At 38.7% G+C, this 16,775-nt stretch overlaps 1 protein-coding gene across 4 annotated transcripts in view; it reads right to left on the bottom strand.

Annotated features, from left to right (window-relative positions):
* The window catches only part of DSP (desmoplakin), a 35,183-nt gene extending 18,769 nt beyond the window's left edge, over positions 1-16,414 (bottom strand). Inside the window, exons 1-6 of one of the 4 annotated variants that reach the window (XM_053468178.1) lie at positions 16,389-16,414; positions 4,151-4,247; positions 3,373-3,515; positions 2,509-2,701; positions 1,386-1,514; positions 923-973 (exon numbers count right to left, since the gene is read on the bottom strand). In XM_053468178.1, coding sequence (XP_053324153.1) covers positions 923-973; positions 1,386-1,514; positions 2,509-2,701; positions 3,373-3,515; positions 4,151-4,247; positions 16,389-16,399 — 624 coding nt within the window. In that variant the 5' untranslated portion in view covers positions 16,400-16,414. Of the gene's footprint in view, positions 1-922; positions 974-1,385; positions 1,515-2,508; positions 2,702-3,372; positions 3,516-4,150; positions 4,248-13,243; positions 13,508-16,388 lie in introns of those variants that run through there. The other 3 variants (XM_053468180.1, XM_053468179.1, XM_053468177.1) reach the window with 3 other exon arrangements.
* Between the last annotated feature and the right edge of the window lie 361 nt (positions 16,415-16,775).

The following is a 16,775-nucleotide window of genomic DNA, read 5'->3' as shown; positions in this document are numbered from 1 at the left end:
CAAGCTCTGCCTGAGCTGAAGGCTTCACCGGGTGGATACACGAGGCGGCACACTGCAAAACTGTAAGAGCGTAGCATGTGGGCGCATATATCTAGCAGTGCCAGGGCTGATTTTTACCATCATACCCATTTTACAACTACTGGAAGAGGGAAACCTAAAATAAATCCCCCAAGGCAACTCCTTTGATTCTCAACCAGGGAATTATTCATTGTTAAAATGATTAAATGTTCATATTATTTATGTTATAGGTAGTTAGTTGCTTATAACAGTTAGTTTGAACAGCTCTATTTTATGTGTATTTGGTCCTTAAACAGACACTCCAGCCACAGTAGGTATCTTAATGCATATGATAGCTGTGTCCCCTTTAAATAAACATTTTCCCCAATGCAAATGCATGGTGGCTCTCAGCAGAAGCTCCATATATATATTTGCAGACGTTCTCCACTCCCTCAGCTCCTTGGCTTTACAGGGGATGTGATCAGCTAAGTGCACAGATGCTGTAGACTCGCCACCAGCCAGCTCCAGCACCAGATTGCGCAAGAGTTCCAGAGGGTTCAATAGCACCCCTTGGCTGCTTCAAGATGAAGAACCCGGCACAAGACTCGGGCAATGGAAGGGCGCGTGCTTGGTGATTTTTTTGAAAAGTGCTTCATTTATTTATTTTACTATTGCAAGTATAAAATGCTAAAGTAATTACTAGTTACTTTAATATGCATTCTTTACTAGTGGGGCAGTATGGGGCATTTTATTGTTCCTTTAATGAGTAGCACATCATAATACATGTAAAATAACAAAATGTGTGTTTGGATATGATGCAGTTCCAAAACAACAGGGTAAGAGTAAAAAGGTAAATGCAAAAAAAACAACTTTATATGCATACTTTTATATGCAATTACATATTATAATCACCTAGGATACTTACCAATAAAGCATCATATTCTTCCTCTAATTGGTAAATTGCTGCCTTTTCTCTCTATAAACAAATAACACTGTGATTACCACTACATGCTCATTTCCTATATGGACAGGTATTTACAAGCGAATAAAAATGTCAATTGTCATATTCTGAAAGTAATCTATGTTTATCTAGAAGCAATCTATAAAAGAGTAAGAGTGCCATTTAACTAGAACATACCATTTGATGGCAGATAAGAACCATTCGGCCCATCTAACATTGTGGAATATGATGGTGCTACATAAACTAATAAACAACAATGTTCTAGTCAGCCCGTTTCTCCCGATGTAAGGACTCAGATAAGTGCTCTGATATGCATTCGTCATTAGTGGGGCTGCATGGGGCACTGGAGCGTCCCTTTCAGTTGTCTTAATAAACCAAGATTGCAACACTTGTTGCTATTTAATGAATAAAAGTAAATATAGCTTACCAGATCTACTTTGATTTTATCAAGTTCCCACCGATACTCTGCAATAGCATTATGGAATGTCCTGTGATTTGTAATTTGTTGCTCTACAGAAGTGGCATCAAATCCCCAGTCCACAATTTCCATCTGACGCTGCAGAACCAGTATAACATGTAAGTAACAATGACATGCAAAATCATATTATTTGTTAACATTTACACTAGCCTATGCAGAACATTTACCAACAGCACCCTATGCCCCAGTGCTTATCTGTGTACTGTATGGCTTCACGAAAAAACACCCAGAACCTAGTCAAGCCACTTAGTGTGCGACAGCGGCAGCCGCATAATTTAGATGAACTAAGCAACTGCATAGAGCACTGGGTTACTGGCGGATGCTGCCACCAGGCTCTTGCAGGGACTCATGAGACATATTACAAACCGGCTGGCATAGACCCTAGACCCTATGACTTCTACCATATCTATATATCCCCCTCTGTTCTACAGAATGGGCTAGGTTTATGTTGCTCCCGTAACAAAATTAACAGGTTCATCACACAAAAACACTGCTTTAATTCTTGCTGAATAACATTGTTTTGCACACAGAAGATTACAGTGAATGCTACTGGAGTGAATTAGGTGTGGAAGTAAGGTGGAGTTCTGTTATCAACAATCACAATGGTAAGACTCATGGGTGGAGGCCTATTCAGGAATGTATAATTTAGTATGAACTGTTTCAGACATGAAACGCATGCTGTACTGGGATACACCTACCCCTGGGGCTTAATGGGAGCATTTCAATAAGCTGAACCATTTTACAATCACACAGCCTCTGAGAACGTTGAGCCTTCACATCTCACAAGAGCCAGACCAGACAGGTTTGTGTGAGTCATGTCTTCTGGCCAGGATCCCAGTCCCGCTCAGCCTTAGCATTATCTAGCTCAGATCAGCCAAGCAAAACCTTACTCGCTTCATGGGTCTACATTTAAATAGTCAAACAAATTGGAAGTTAATGGGATATTATTTGTAAGGGGATCCAACCTTAAGCCAAAAGAGGGACTGTCCAAAGCAGGTGTACAATATGACAAGAAAGGAATGCAAACAAGTACTAATCAAGAATACTTTGCTGTAGTTTCAATGTACTTTACCCTTTGTTGCCGAATCTGATTTAATGTTTCTGTGGTGATGCGTCGCGTATAGTCATCCCACCCTGACCCACTCTGAGAGGAAAATCCACCTCCACCACCACCACTACCACCACCTCCTTTGGATCCTTTGCGTAGGCGTGGCGCGTACATTGCTTTGTGAAGGGCACGCATTTGATCTTGAAGTTGCTGCAACCTACAATTAAAACAAGACATTAGTGACTTCTGCACATTTAGAATTGATTCAGAAGTCTCTTGATGCATACCCCCATTCAACCTACAAAGGCTTCAGTGCAGGTGCCTTGTCATTTAAAGCACTGTTACCTTGGGATCGGTTGTATGCATGAAAGAGTAACAAAAATATGTATTCTCTTATATCATGAATTTCATGGTATCTGCTCTTCAATGTTTGCCTTTTAGTGGTATTTGGCTTTCCACAATATAACATCATACATAAATAATCTGATTTAATGATAAGCAACATAACAGCACAAGGTGTAATTTCTCTGCAGTGGGTGACAAGTAGCATGTCTGTCCTGGTTTATAAATGGAGCCCCCTTAACAGATACCAGTTCTCGTGAATTGGAATGCTGATTGCGAGGCAGGCCTTCTCATCCAACATCAGTGCCTGACCTCACAAGTGCTCTTTTGGCTGAACGGGCACAAATTCCCGCAGACACACTTCAACATCTTGTGGAAAGCTTTCCCAGAAAAGCGGAGGCTGTTATAGGGGCAAAGGGGGGAGTAAACTCCATATCGATTCCCATGGTTTTAGAATGGGATGTCCAACAAGCTCATATACAGTAGGTGTGATCGTAAGGTGTCCACGTACTTATGGTCATATTTTGTACTTCTAAGGTGTAATACCTTTTGTAATAGGAATCAGAAGGCTGGCCCATATTCCGCATTTCCCGGATCATGCCATCAACAATTTCCATCTGATCATTGGCATACGCAAGACAGTCATCCACTTCCTTGCTACGAAACTGGCCATCACCCGCTTTCATCTCCTAAAACGATGGTGGAAAACAAGAAAAACCTTTCAGTGCTAATGTAATATTTTATTTCTTAATGTGTAGAGTATTGGTTTACCTGAATGACAAATCCCTGGTCATTTTGGGAGTACAACAAAATGAAAACATATTACCATTATATTTCTGCCAGTATCTTTCCCAATTTATGTGGAACTGGGTCCCAGAATTACATTGTTTTCGTTTGCCACTTGCACACTATGGTGCTGCTTTACATTAAAGGAAATGGTATATTATTGAAAAATGCGTTAAATTAATTTTATTTTGAAATAACTAACATATTGTGCTAAAATAATATATATTATTATATTTAAATTTGATTTGTCAAAGATGGTAGAAAATCCGGCAATATTAAGAGGAATGTTGCACATCACTAACAAAAGTACTAACTCATCTTACTAAAACATTTTCATGAAGATGCGTGATGAAGCTCTAAAATAATTTGATCCTTCTTAGATGGCATTTAAAACACCATAGCTGGGTCCCCCGAGAGCAATACATGTGTCCAGGGCTTAATGGGGGCACCATTTTCTCACGTAATTGTGGATTATATTACCTAATAACTAGACAACAAAACTTTGTGATATCTTTAGAGCATGCATTTTGTTACTCACATATAGTGCTATTGCTTCAGCTTGTGCCAGCTGCTCATAGATGTTCTGCAGCATGTCCTGGATGGTGTTCGTGCGGCGAGACATGGTGCCAGTTTGACTGTAAAATATAAAACCGAATTCTTATAAGTCAAAATAGTACCCTTGATTTGCTTTTTATAGTCAAGTCCAAGAAAATTAATTTAAAAAAGTTATGAATATAGATTGACAGACTACAATATTTAGGAAGGTATGATTTATAGGTCTTTCTGTTATTAATTGACTGGAACCAAAAAAAGTTACAATATTTCTTGGTAGTGGAGGCTTCAATTTAATCGACGGCAAGCCCATCAAAGATTAGGAACACAAAGTCAGCACTGGAATTCAGTCAAGCGTTTTAAATTATCTGGATAAAGAGTGTCAACACTTTTGTACTTCCAAAAGAGAACAAATCATTGACCAGTGTCAAGACCAGGCTGTGTGTTTAGCCATACTATACCCTGGACTCCTCCTGCCTTACAAAAATAATAAAGACAATAAAGACATACAATGTTCTCCAATTCAACTTTTCTGAGAGTATTGTTACTGAAGTGGGTGTAATGGTTACTTTATTCATCTTTCTGGTTAAAGGTCAGTGATTTTTGGGGCATTAACATTAAAAAACCTTCTACATTTATTGTCCACTATACTCTTCTCTAGATTTCTCATTCTTATGTAATGGAGAACTAAAGATCTAGTTTATTAGAGGGGTTCACAACATCTTATGGAGGGTGGCAGTACCTTTTTGATACCTTCTGTCACTAAGACAATGTAGCACAAACAAGGTTTTATCTGCCAGCTGCAAGTATGAGTGCATTTACACTGAATGTTTCTAAAACACTTCTCACTTTACTTATGAGCACTAAGAAGCAACATTTCCTTCCTCTTTCCTCTCTCAAAGGAGGCCAACAGCACAGAGCTTCTGATTTACAGCCGATATACACTTCTAAGTAGATTAATAATTACCATAATCATAATGGTTATGCATGGGGGAATAACATGCCTTACAACCGTCCTTGGTTGGTAAAGTTACTACTTATCCCTGGGGCACAATGATGGGCATTTGGAGGGTAGCATCTTGTGTCACTCCAGAAAATGTCAAATATATGTGGAAGTAGGTCTAACTCCTGCCATCTGTACTATGGAAATCTCTGCAATCTGTGCTAACAAATACATGAGGTATATAACTGCACTGGACTTCTAAATGTCAAAAGGCATGACATGTGTAACTTTGGGGTGACATAGAAGCTTCTTGCCTGGGTGCATTTTGATCAAGGACTGGTCCTATGCCTGTATCCCAGAATATTCTCCAACATGGCAGATTGGCAGACACCATGCTTATTGGCCCAGATTGATCGTTTCTGTCCCCTAAATGGTACAGGTTAGGCATCTAGTATTCATTTAGCAAAATCACACTCATCAGGACAGTCGCCTTATCCATAATTTCATGCAAGACCTTCACAGGGGATCTCCAGCAGATTCTTCCACCTAGACACTTAAAAATGGCAATGATAATAGGCAGGAGGTTCTTTAGTTCCAAAAGAATTTCTTTGCCAGCCCAACCCTAACTATATTCAACAGGGACTATAAAACATGCTTGTAAGCCGAAGGCACTGCAATCTTCAGACAAAAGATCATTCACCTAGCAACGAGGAAGTAAATTATTTTTTTATTAGCTTCATAAGACAATTTTGATACTCTCTTATACTGGGAATATTATTAAAAATGCTTACATAATGTTAAGCATGTTTTGTCAACTACAAAGCAGCCATAAGTCATCTATTGAAGTATATTAATTTTGGGCCTCGTTTCAACCTTTTCCATACATCTCTTCTTCTACTTAAATCCTTAGATTGTAAGCTCGCAAGAGCATGGCCCTCTTCTCTTTCTGTACCACTATGTCTTAACGTGTATTACCAGTAATCATTACCAGTAAGGTTTTGAGTAAAAGCACAGATGTAATTGTATACACTATTACATAATCAAATGGGGTGGGGAAGTGGCACCAGAAGCTTTGTATCACCCAGCTTCCCCAAAGCAATGGCATAGCTGTAACAGCCCTGGAATCTCAAGGGTCGAGCTTGGGCAACCCAGGACATGTTTTTATAAACAGTAATGCTGGTCTGGGGAGGTTTAATGGGCTATATATTACAATGTGTAATAAAATTAGCTGAAAAATGCAAATAATGCTCTTTTGCTGATTCACTCAAAAACGTAAAAATATTATGAATCTTGAAGAAAAACGCTTTAGCTTTGTTTATTGTTGTTTTCGTTTTTCTACGCAATAAGTAGATTTGTATATTGGCACACAATACAAGCTTCCTTTCAAACTACGTAGCACTGTAAATTGATAACCACATATTAACTCAACCTTAACCTGTATATTACATCCACAAACGTGCCGTGTCAAAAGAAGGGGGTTTTACACTAAATCAATAAAACCCAATGTTTCTCTTGGTGGGCTTACTCATGCAGAGTATATATAAATTACTAATGTATTATCATAACCAATAATGTGAAACACTACACAACAGTATTCAGCACCGAAAGGTGGAATCTTTGTACGTAAATATTAGGTATCAACTTTAGTTACGCGGCTAGCTCTTATGAGGCCTGGTGATATATGAGGCAAGATGGCGGCTTTCTTTTTGCCACTGTATATGTGCCAGAGAGCTATAAGTACAATGCCACTTAACATAAACAATTACACAGTGATTACCTTGACAGTGCAAGTTGTTGGACCCAAACACATTTATTGTGATTAATACTTTCTAACAGACAACCTTGAAAGCAGGAGGAGATATAAAACTCCACAACCAAAGCAATCATAAAATCTAAATAAACCGGGAAACAAGGCATTTAGTAATTCTAAAAAATAAATGACGCACTCAGCTTCAACATTTCATAGTTTTGTGTATGGTTATTGTCCCATGGGTAGTATTGACCAATGGTCCATGGGAGCTTTTTTCCTCAACAGTCTACATATTTTATGAGGTAAAAAGTTGGAAGTCTTATTTTGTAAAGGGGCAAACTATGCTTTGTAGTGGGTTAACTGGGTGTAAAATATAATGCACATAGACACACACATCACACACCATTGTTGCCTTTCAAACATTTTCCCAGACTGTTTTATACTAATAAATGCAAGGAACAATGCAGTAGGGCCAGCTTCTGGATCCGTGAAAAACACTTCATGCTTACGCTGATTTTTTACTCTTTTTGTGCATTTTTTCTTTCAGATGAATGATATATTTAAAAAAAAAATTGCTTATTTTTTGTGATGCTTTCCAAACCTATAAATAGTGACTAACGTCTTATGAGTGTTACAGCATTTACATTATGTTAAATAAAAGATGGAAAATTTGTATGTAACATCGAAACCCATTGGCTAACAGACGGGGGGACTTTCAGGGTTTAACCTTGAGTCTTCGGGTAAACGGGCATATTCTCAGCCTCACAGGAGAGGACACCTTCCTAATCTGCACTCCTGCAATTGTATATAAGACTTCCAATTGATGCTTTTGCTCCTAGTACATTATTAATTGTTATTGTTGTTATGTTTTATTAATATAGTGCCAACAATGTATGCAGTGCTTCTTACAATACATATATTCAAGGGGTATGACAAGACTAGAATTGACAGACTAAGACATTAGGTGGGTTATGGGTGATATCCCTGTCTTGAATGCAAGTGACTCAATTAAATGTATCTTCTAATAACGACATGTCAAGGTCTCCATGCAGGCTGGTATTAGAGCCATTTGGGTAAGTCACAGAATCTTCTCAATGGGCTCTCAAAGGCTTAATATTTCAAAAGTCTAAGGGTCCACTCGTTTAGAAATTCCCCCAGAATATGGATTAAGTAATTGAGTAATTGAGCATTTTCATAATGTCATCGTTGTGACTATACATCGAGTATACATGTCATCGAGTGGATACAATCATATCCAACATAGATTCTGAGGAGATAAGAGGGACTGTGGGACTTGGATGCCAAAGAGAGCTGTTCTTCATAGTAAGGACACTGACAGCGTGCAGGGAATCATAGCAGCCCTACATTATACATTTTATATAAGTGTCACTGGTTAAAAGAGCCAGACGGTCACTGGGTGGGGTGGAATAAAACATGGAGTTATGCTACCGACCAATAAAATAACATTACTTAACAATGACTAATTACTAAAGCCAAGTTGTCCCAATGTGTCACAGCAGAGATCTTACAAAATAGTAATTTTTATGGGCTTCACATCTTACTCAGGGTGTGGCAAAAATGAAAGGCACGGCACGGTAAGGGAGGGCGGACAAGAATTACTAGGCTCTGTACATAGGTCCACAATATTTTACACCTACAGGGTACAATGTACATGTAAATACCGATTGTGACAGCCACGTATATCAGCCACTATCTCATATTACACTTTGACATTCCAGGCACTGCAGTTGAATTGCAAACATTTACTTAAAGTACTTATTGTGGCTCAAAAAAAAAACTTGGAACCCTTTATCTGCAAATACATTAAAATACCCAGGCCAAATTGTATACATGTATATATCAACTGTACCTGATATCTTCTTAGATGTTCAACTAACTTTGAAGCATTTCTTTAAATAATATAGCTGCTCTGCTTGGTATTATTATGTTACTCATCTCAACATTACTATAAGACTCCTCTTTTAAAGCTAATTTTACTTTAAGGTACTATTGCTATTTGGGGTTGTTTATATAAGAGTTAAATGAATTATTCATAATAAAAAAAGGTCTGTCCTGAGCATTAGAAGAACTTCAACTTTTCTGACATATTGGTTTGACTTTTATTATTCCATATACTTTTCCCGGTCCTATGGTTGATTCAAGTTTCAGGGGTCCAACATATTGCCCCACTATATCAATCAAACACGTGCTTTTATTGTTGCTGGATTAGCATCAAGGCTCCCCTTTGTCTGTAAATACCAATTATTACAACATATAGCCGTGTTGTATTGAGCTTTGCTAAGGTTAATGGCCTAGCGATAAACTTATGAACAGCATGTGGTCCACAGACACATCCAACAACAGTATGACCTTCTACTTATCAGATAATAGGAGAATGTCCAGACCCAGCAAATTTGCTTTTCTTGGCACCTAAATTAAAGTTGCAACTAAGAACAATCATTTGGCAGGGCTTCATATTAGCACCGTATATACCTTTATTCTTGAATGTAACCTTCTGTATTCCTAATTATAATGGCACCTTGACACCAAAGTATCAATAAGACATTCCAAAATTGTCTTTTGCACACAATTATCTTTTTGACTCCCTAAAACAGTCTATTCCCTGTGGTTATAACGCCAATTTATATAACATAGACAGACTTTTAAAATAAGTCTTGTTTCATTTCCATGGAGGTCTTCTAGGAGGATACACCTCTTCTTCTGAAGCTCCTTCACTGACAGCTGATGAACAGTTTCCAACTCAGTGATCAATATGTTTGACTTCTAAGGGCAAAGGGCATCTAGTAAAGATCAACTTCCTATAGAAACATAGAACCTGTATGTGAGAGCCATTGACACATCTAGTCTGGCCATTTTTCCTGAGGTAGAGACTCTGACCTTAAATCAGTCCTTGGTCTTGTCTTCTTCAGGGTAGCTTTATCCTTATCTCATCTATATTTAACTTCATTCACTCTATTAGCCTCTACGACTTGTGATAAGAGACTGTTCCAATTACCTACCACTCTCTCTGTAGGGTAAATTATCTGTCCTGCCAAAAATCTCATCTATTGTAGAAGTGACCAGGAGGAACATTATAAAATTATCTTCTTTGAAGTTATTGTTAAAAACGACTTTTTCTTTAAAATGTGTTTGTTGATTACATTTTAACAGTGTGAGTGATCTCTACAACGCTTTCCATAGAAAAGGACGTGGTAAAATGAATAATTTCTGTTATTGTATGCAGTGTGGGGAGACACAAACATTTCAACAGCTAAGATATCTGCCTGTTTATGGGTCATTGTGTGGTCAGCGTTTGTAATCCCTTATCTTCTCTTACCCTCCCAATTAAATACTTGCCCAGTGTCACGTTACAAAAGCCCAGTGGCCTGGTGATTTTGAATGACTTGTTTTCACTATTGATTATTTATTGTATGCAAATATATCTTCACGCATAATATCAACGTATATAAAATGTGCACAAGAACAGTGGGACATGGATGGTCCTTTAGTGGAAGCGAGTGAGTGGTTTCAGACTGGGAGACTTGTTTTATGTTGGGAGAGAATCTTTTGTTAAGGGCCGTCTTGGAATGCGAGGTCACAGAAAGCAGCAGCAGTTAATTCCTCCACAAAGAAAGATCGCCCTGTGCTTTGGCAGGATCTGAAAGTTTGTTCACATTGCCAATTGAATGTAAATACAAATAGTTGCCGCGGCATTTGCCATATTCACAGCAAGTACATGCTTACCAACAGTAAGTGGATTACTTTCCCGCAAACAATTGAAAGATAAGTTAAATGAAACTACTACCATTAAAGAATCCAGAGGGCTCGCGGCCCCACCCTACCCCCTAGCACTCTTTCTTCAAATTCCAAGAAGTTTTGCTTTGTTATTTTTCTTCTTTTCAAATACCTCTATAAAGACATGGGCTGTTTTAACCTTTTCATCCCTTTTTTGCATTCATTGTGTTGTTACTTCCAGGTCCTGGCAGTAGGGAAAAGGCGTGAAGGGCATGTTTGAGGACACACAGGGACACTATATACTTATAATTAACAATAATAACAATAATACATGGGATAGTACTTGGGGATAGATAATGGGAAACAATATGTTACACGTTTGAGAAATCCTAGAACTTGGCAACATTATAGCCCCCCAGAGACGCATTCTTGTTTCTTTCATCTGCATTTAATGTTTATTTGCATCCATAGCAACCAGTGCCTATCCCCCTACCATACACACACACAAACACATACACACTGCAGCTGTAGTTACAAGCAGAAAAACTATCACAAACCACTTTATACCACCAGCAGGACTGTAACAAGTCAACCATGTGGCACGTTTATTATAGGTTGGATTTCGCTTATTTTTAATGCATCTTTCTGAAGGCCAGTATCAGAAACTGTGTTACAGATTGTATCCCTCCTAATGTGCGTCAATTTAACCCAACACCAAATCCCAGGGGGGGTGTAATGATAAAAAGCAAAGCTGTTTCAGTTTACAGAGAGGGTGATAGATAAATGAAACAACCTTCCATCAGAAGTGGTAGAGGCTAATACAGTAAGGGAATGTAAACATGCATGGTATAGGGATAAAGCAATTCTGACTCTAAGGACTGATTAAAGAGTCTTGCATCATGTTTATAGGTTTCAAGTTCTATAACAAGTATTCATTTAACTTTTCTTTTATGTATGGCAGAATGCTTTTGTTTTTCTAAGATCACTTAAAGGTGCTATTTCCCCCTATTCGCTGAATGTAAAACTTATTGTGAGAATGCACTATTCGGCGTATCAATCCTAGTACGGTCTGATGCCCAGATCTTTCATTTAAATCATTTATTTTAATCATGTCAAATATTGCCTTATTCCCAGCAACACTCAAAATATCACGTGACACAGAATGAGGCGCTGATAGGTTGCAGCCATGTAAACCGGAAAAATAGCTTCTTAAAAGTTTCTGTTTTGTAAGAGTAAAAAGTAACCGGAAAGAAAAATAGATCTGTTAAGGTTTATTTGGTTAACACACTTGACTTGCAACTAAAGTGTTATCTATTCGAAAGAGCACTGCACTTGAAAGTAAAATCTTAAAAGCGTATTTGTAACCATTCATATCATAAGATTATCTAATAAATTCACCGATATAAGTCATATCTAGCATCACTAGAATGACACCATTGTATAAACACTTATTGCATAGCAATTATTTAACAGTATAATAAATAGAGATGTGTGTGTCCAGCTGATTTACACTCAATGTCTACTCAGACAGGGAGTGTTTCATATCTTGTGGGAAAGAGCAGATAGAAGAAGTTCTGCCAGACCTCCTCCACACTGTGCTTTCTTCCCGCAGAGACACAGGAGAGGCAAGAAACACACAAAAGCTTGCCTGCTCAGCAACTTCTGTAGTGTGAAATGACCTCATGCTTTGGAGCTTCAGCTTCTGCCTAGATATGGGGGAGGGAAGCCCTCACCTGGAATGCTTAACAAACACGGTATTTCCAGATTCCTGCAATACAATAATCCTACCTATCCCTCCTATACCGTTCCCTCTCTACAAACCCAGTTCACTATCCAGACAACAGGATATCTTTTCTCGCTAGGAATTATGCAATGTTAGTCCAAGACAGACGTACAAATGTCCAGAAAAGCCAACAATAGGAGTCGTATGGTTTACACACCAGGCCTGCTGTCTTCTCCTTTGCAAATAACTAGAGATTTCTGTGCTCCTGATTCAAAGGTTAAATAAGAGGATATGCTACAATAAACATGTATTGCTATGTAGTGATCAACCCACGAGAAAGTATAATATGCATGTTTTCCTTTATACCATACATAAAATACAAACTGCAGCTTAATTTAAAAAAAAATAACTAAAATTGTATCATAAAATATTTGATCTTGTTCACTGCATGGTGAAACATTATTCTTAAGGTGCAAACATGACCTATAGAGATTATAATGATGAGAAAGAACCTAAAAACCAATAGCGCCAACACCTATAGAACACATATAATGAACCGGATATTTTTTAACACATATATAACCTGAAACCTGGGCATCTAAAGTGCAAAAAGTGCTAAAGTAGAGTACTCTTAAACTTTCCACCCAACCAATAACCATAGTTAATTCATACACTTCCGTACAACCTCTTCCCCCTATCTTATAGGCGTATTCGTTAAACTGGAGGTTTGCTAGAGAATTGAACATTTCAGTTCCTTGCCTTCGTAAACCCCAATAACAATGCCTCATACAGGGCGATCTCATCCCTTCTCACGGGTAAAGGGTTTGGCTTTTCGTTACGCATAGCAAAGCCAGGGGGTGGAAAGGTTCAATACACCTGCAAACTCCAGGTTTATAGAATATAGTCCTTAAAGGCGCTTGTTGCTCACCCGTAGCCGTCCCCGGTGTTTTCGCTGCTGTAGTTCTGCTGCGTATAGTACATCTTCTGCTGGATCCCTGACCCTCCCATCATCTTGTGGTGATTGTTCATGTCGAACTTGCCAGTAAGATCCGGGCCGGATTCGGCTCTCGTTAGCCTTCCTAAAGTGTTGATCCGAGTGTGGGATCCCCCGTTCATACTCATTTTGTTTTCAGCTCAAAAACCGCACAAGCATTCAACTCAAGGATGGAAAAAAAGGAAGCTTTAAAAAAAAAAGAAAAAAAACCTGCAGTGTACGATCGCAGGTGAGGAAAGGGAGGGGGGAACGGGGTGTTTACAGGTAAGCAGGTGAGGCAAGCCCAACCTGGGCCACTGCTCCCAAAGTCTGGCAAAAAGATCAGCCAAGGAAAACAAACAGCAAAGCCAAAATCAATGTAGGGTAGGAGTGCGTGAATGAATATTGTAAAGTAAGCAGACCGGGCACAGAGCTCCCTCCTGTTCGTCTCTCGGCAGCTCTGTGTGCTGTGTGCTGGGTGAGTCTGGAGTCAGACTCAGGGGAGGAGCAGGAGGTGGCAGGTCTTATCCAGCCTTCATGTTAAAGGCCAGAGGCACACCTTTGTTTCTCTCGCTGTGTTTTTTCCAAAGTATTAGGATTGCTGGCAACTCCCTGAACTATCCTGTCTGTCTCCCAGCCCTACCCTCCACCTCTGAAAGATGACACATCCATACACCTGAACATAGCACGATTTCTGCGCGTTACACTTAAAATGTGTTCATTTTAAAATTAAAAAACATGACTAAGATCATTTAGCAATTCTTTTGTTGTTACAGTCTAGTCTTTCTAATAATAAAAAGCACCTTATAAGAGAACACCCGTTAAAAGAAATATAATGATAAAAAAAAAATACCATGATCAAAAATAAATACTACTACTACACTGCTCTGGAACTTAAGAGTCCATGATATCTTCATTAATGCATATTAATGCATTAATGCATACTCCGTCAATGGCGGCTACAACTGCAAAATATCGACAATATGACGTTTTAGTATTTAACTTGTTAATAAGGTTTCAAAGAACTATATACATTTCAAGCGGAACATGCTTTCAAAGCAGAGGTGGGGGAGCAGGCTGAACAGGCTGCCGAGCCACTAATGCAGGGTCACATTTTCTTTCCTTTCACCAAGTCACATGCTCCAACATCCATATAATTTCTCTTTCTACCATAGATTCAAGTTCAACACCAGCCTCCATATTATCTCTCTTCCAGTAAATTCTGTATTGTCCCCACCAGCTCCTATAATCCTGCCCGCTCAACTTGCCTACCTTTTTTCATGAAAGGGGCACCGTTCCCTTGTGGTCTGGTGTAGAAGCCGTGGCTGTATTAGAAGCGGTGGATGTGACATCACATTGAACACTTCTGATATAGCCGCACAGGACCAGCCAAGCCTCAGACATGCACTACTGAATTAAAGTGTGTTGGTGAAGGGAGATATTATGATCTCCTTCACTTGGCCCTTTGGGGGGGTGCGGGGTCTGGAGGGCGCTCTTGCCAAGTGAGCGCCTGGATGCAGTGCACCTGCTCCACCCACCTTAGCACAACCCTGAATGACACCAGCCGTAAAGGTCACCTCTGTAGACCCTGTCCATGTTCAGTAAGAGGCCATAGTTAGTTACCCACTGCCTTAGGGACAACAAGTTATTTGCTGGTTTCCTACCCTAATTAATTGTGGCAAAATAAACAAAGCCACCAGATACATGCCCATACTGGCCAGTTGAGTCTAACAGGAAAGTAGCTTGTCTGTTGGAAAAAGTTCTTGTAAAAGGATTGCATACAGTATCACTATATATTCTGCAATTTACTGTATATTCTGCAAAAAAACTTCTACAACTTTTTTTTTTCCTTGAAAGAAAAAAAAAATTCCAACCTATCACCTACAAACTCTCCAGGGCTTACACAAAAGACCCAAACATGTACATTGTGAGATGTTTTTGATGACATATTTGCAGTCTAAAACGTAATACTTCCCATCATGCACTGGAGGCCCACTCTCTGATTGGCTACTCAGTCTTTTGTGTCTTTTTAAATCTTTGGAACATTTTCATACAACCACAGGGTTAGGTATGTGCCAAAATCATACAGCAGATTACAAATATATTCAAGGCTACTGAAAACATTTTTGCTGAAAATTTTGACACAACATATACATACTTTCTATATATATATGATGTTCTACTGAATACTGAAATGTTTTTGTAGCTATCCACCCACATCAAGTTCTATGTCATTACATTTATGTATTTTTAAATACCTAAACTATATTTATTGGAAGTAGTTTTCCTGTAAGTCAGTAATGCCAGAGGCATTGTTAGCCTTATACTAGATCAGGGGACTGTGGGCAAAGAAGCATAGACCCATACCCACATATTAACTATATGAGCCCAAAAGGAAAGAAGAGAGAGAGAGGAGATGTGATGGAAACATAATAACAATACCGCATTCCTATAGTTTTTGACACTGTTACTTATTAGATTAAAATAGAGCATTTACAAATATTTACACAGTGAAACATCCAGATAAAATGTATAAAAAATACGATAAAAAATATAAAAATATGTGCACAAATATATTAGTGTGCCGATAGCTATTGTCTAGGAATTAAGCAGTTACTAACACAAATAATTTTGATTAATTTGCAATTCGCATTTTTTTCTTTGTGCTTTTTGTGTTTTCCCAGAGAAAACAATCAATTTCCAGTGATGACAATGAAACCATCATATTTTAATTTTTAAATCTTTTAAAAATGTTCTTGTCATAGCTTAATTCATTCCTCTGCAGCCTTTATTTGCAGCAACAGATGTATCCAATTAACCAAAGCAAAATAAAACAACAACAATAATAATAATAATACGTAACCACGACAAATTAACATTTGTTTGAAAGCTGAAGGATTGATCCATCCCTACACCTTTGCCACTCCCTGGGCTGAGGCCAAAGTCTATATTTTTTGAGGGCACACAATTAGCTGTACGTTAATGACTATCTTGTATTAACAAACCAAGATCAAATTAACCAACATACATCCAAAGGTACGTTACCAGGTACCAGCTGTGATTGTTCACAGGTGCATTCTGTAATATGTCAGAGTCTTACCTCTTAAGCATGGTCAACGTACGGTAGAGAGGACCTTGTCCCCAAATCTGTGTCTTTCTCCCACTGTCACACAGCTAATGTCACATTACTTCCGCATTACAAGCCACAAAGTACCTGTCTACTCATCTTACCGCATTTGTTCATTCTAACAAGTATTTTAACCATTTTATTGGAGGCACGACTGAGTGAGTTAAGTAGTAGGTGACAGGTATGTGCGACACGACAAGATTACTCAACCATCTCACGTACTTCGGAACTCAAGTGTCGGAGCAGTCCTCAGAGGATTGTATAACACCTTTGTCTGCCATACAAAGGGTTATACCGAGCACAAGTTGACATTGTCCAACAACTTTCCATATCAGTCTGATTATACGCAGCCTGTACTAG

The sequence above is a fragment of the Spea bombifrons genome, chromosome 5 (assembly GCF_027358695.1).
Source record: "Spea bombifrons isolate aSpeBom1 chromosome 5, aSpeBom1.2.pri, whole genome shotgun sequence".
NCBI classification, from domain to species: Eukaryota; Metazoa; Chordata; class Amphibia; order Anura; family Pelobatidae; genus Spea; species Spea bombifrons.
This window is presented reverse-complemented; position numbering and strand designations above follow the sequence as displayed.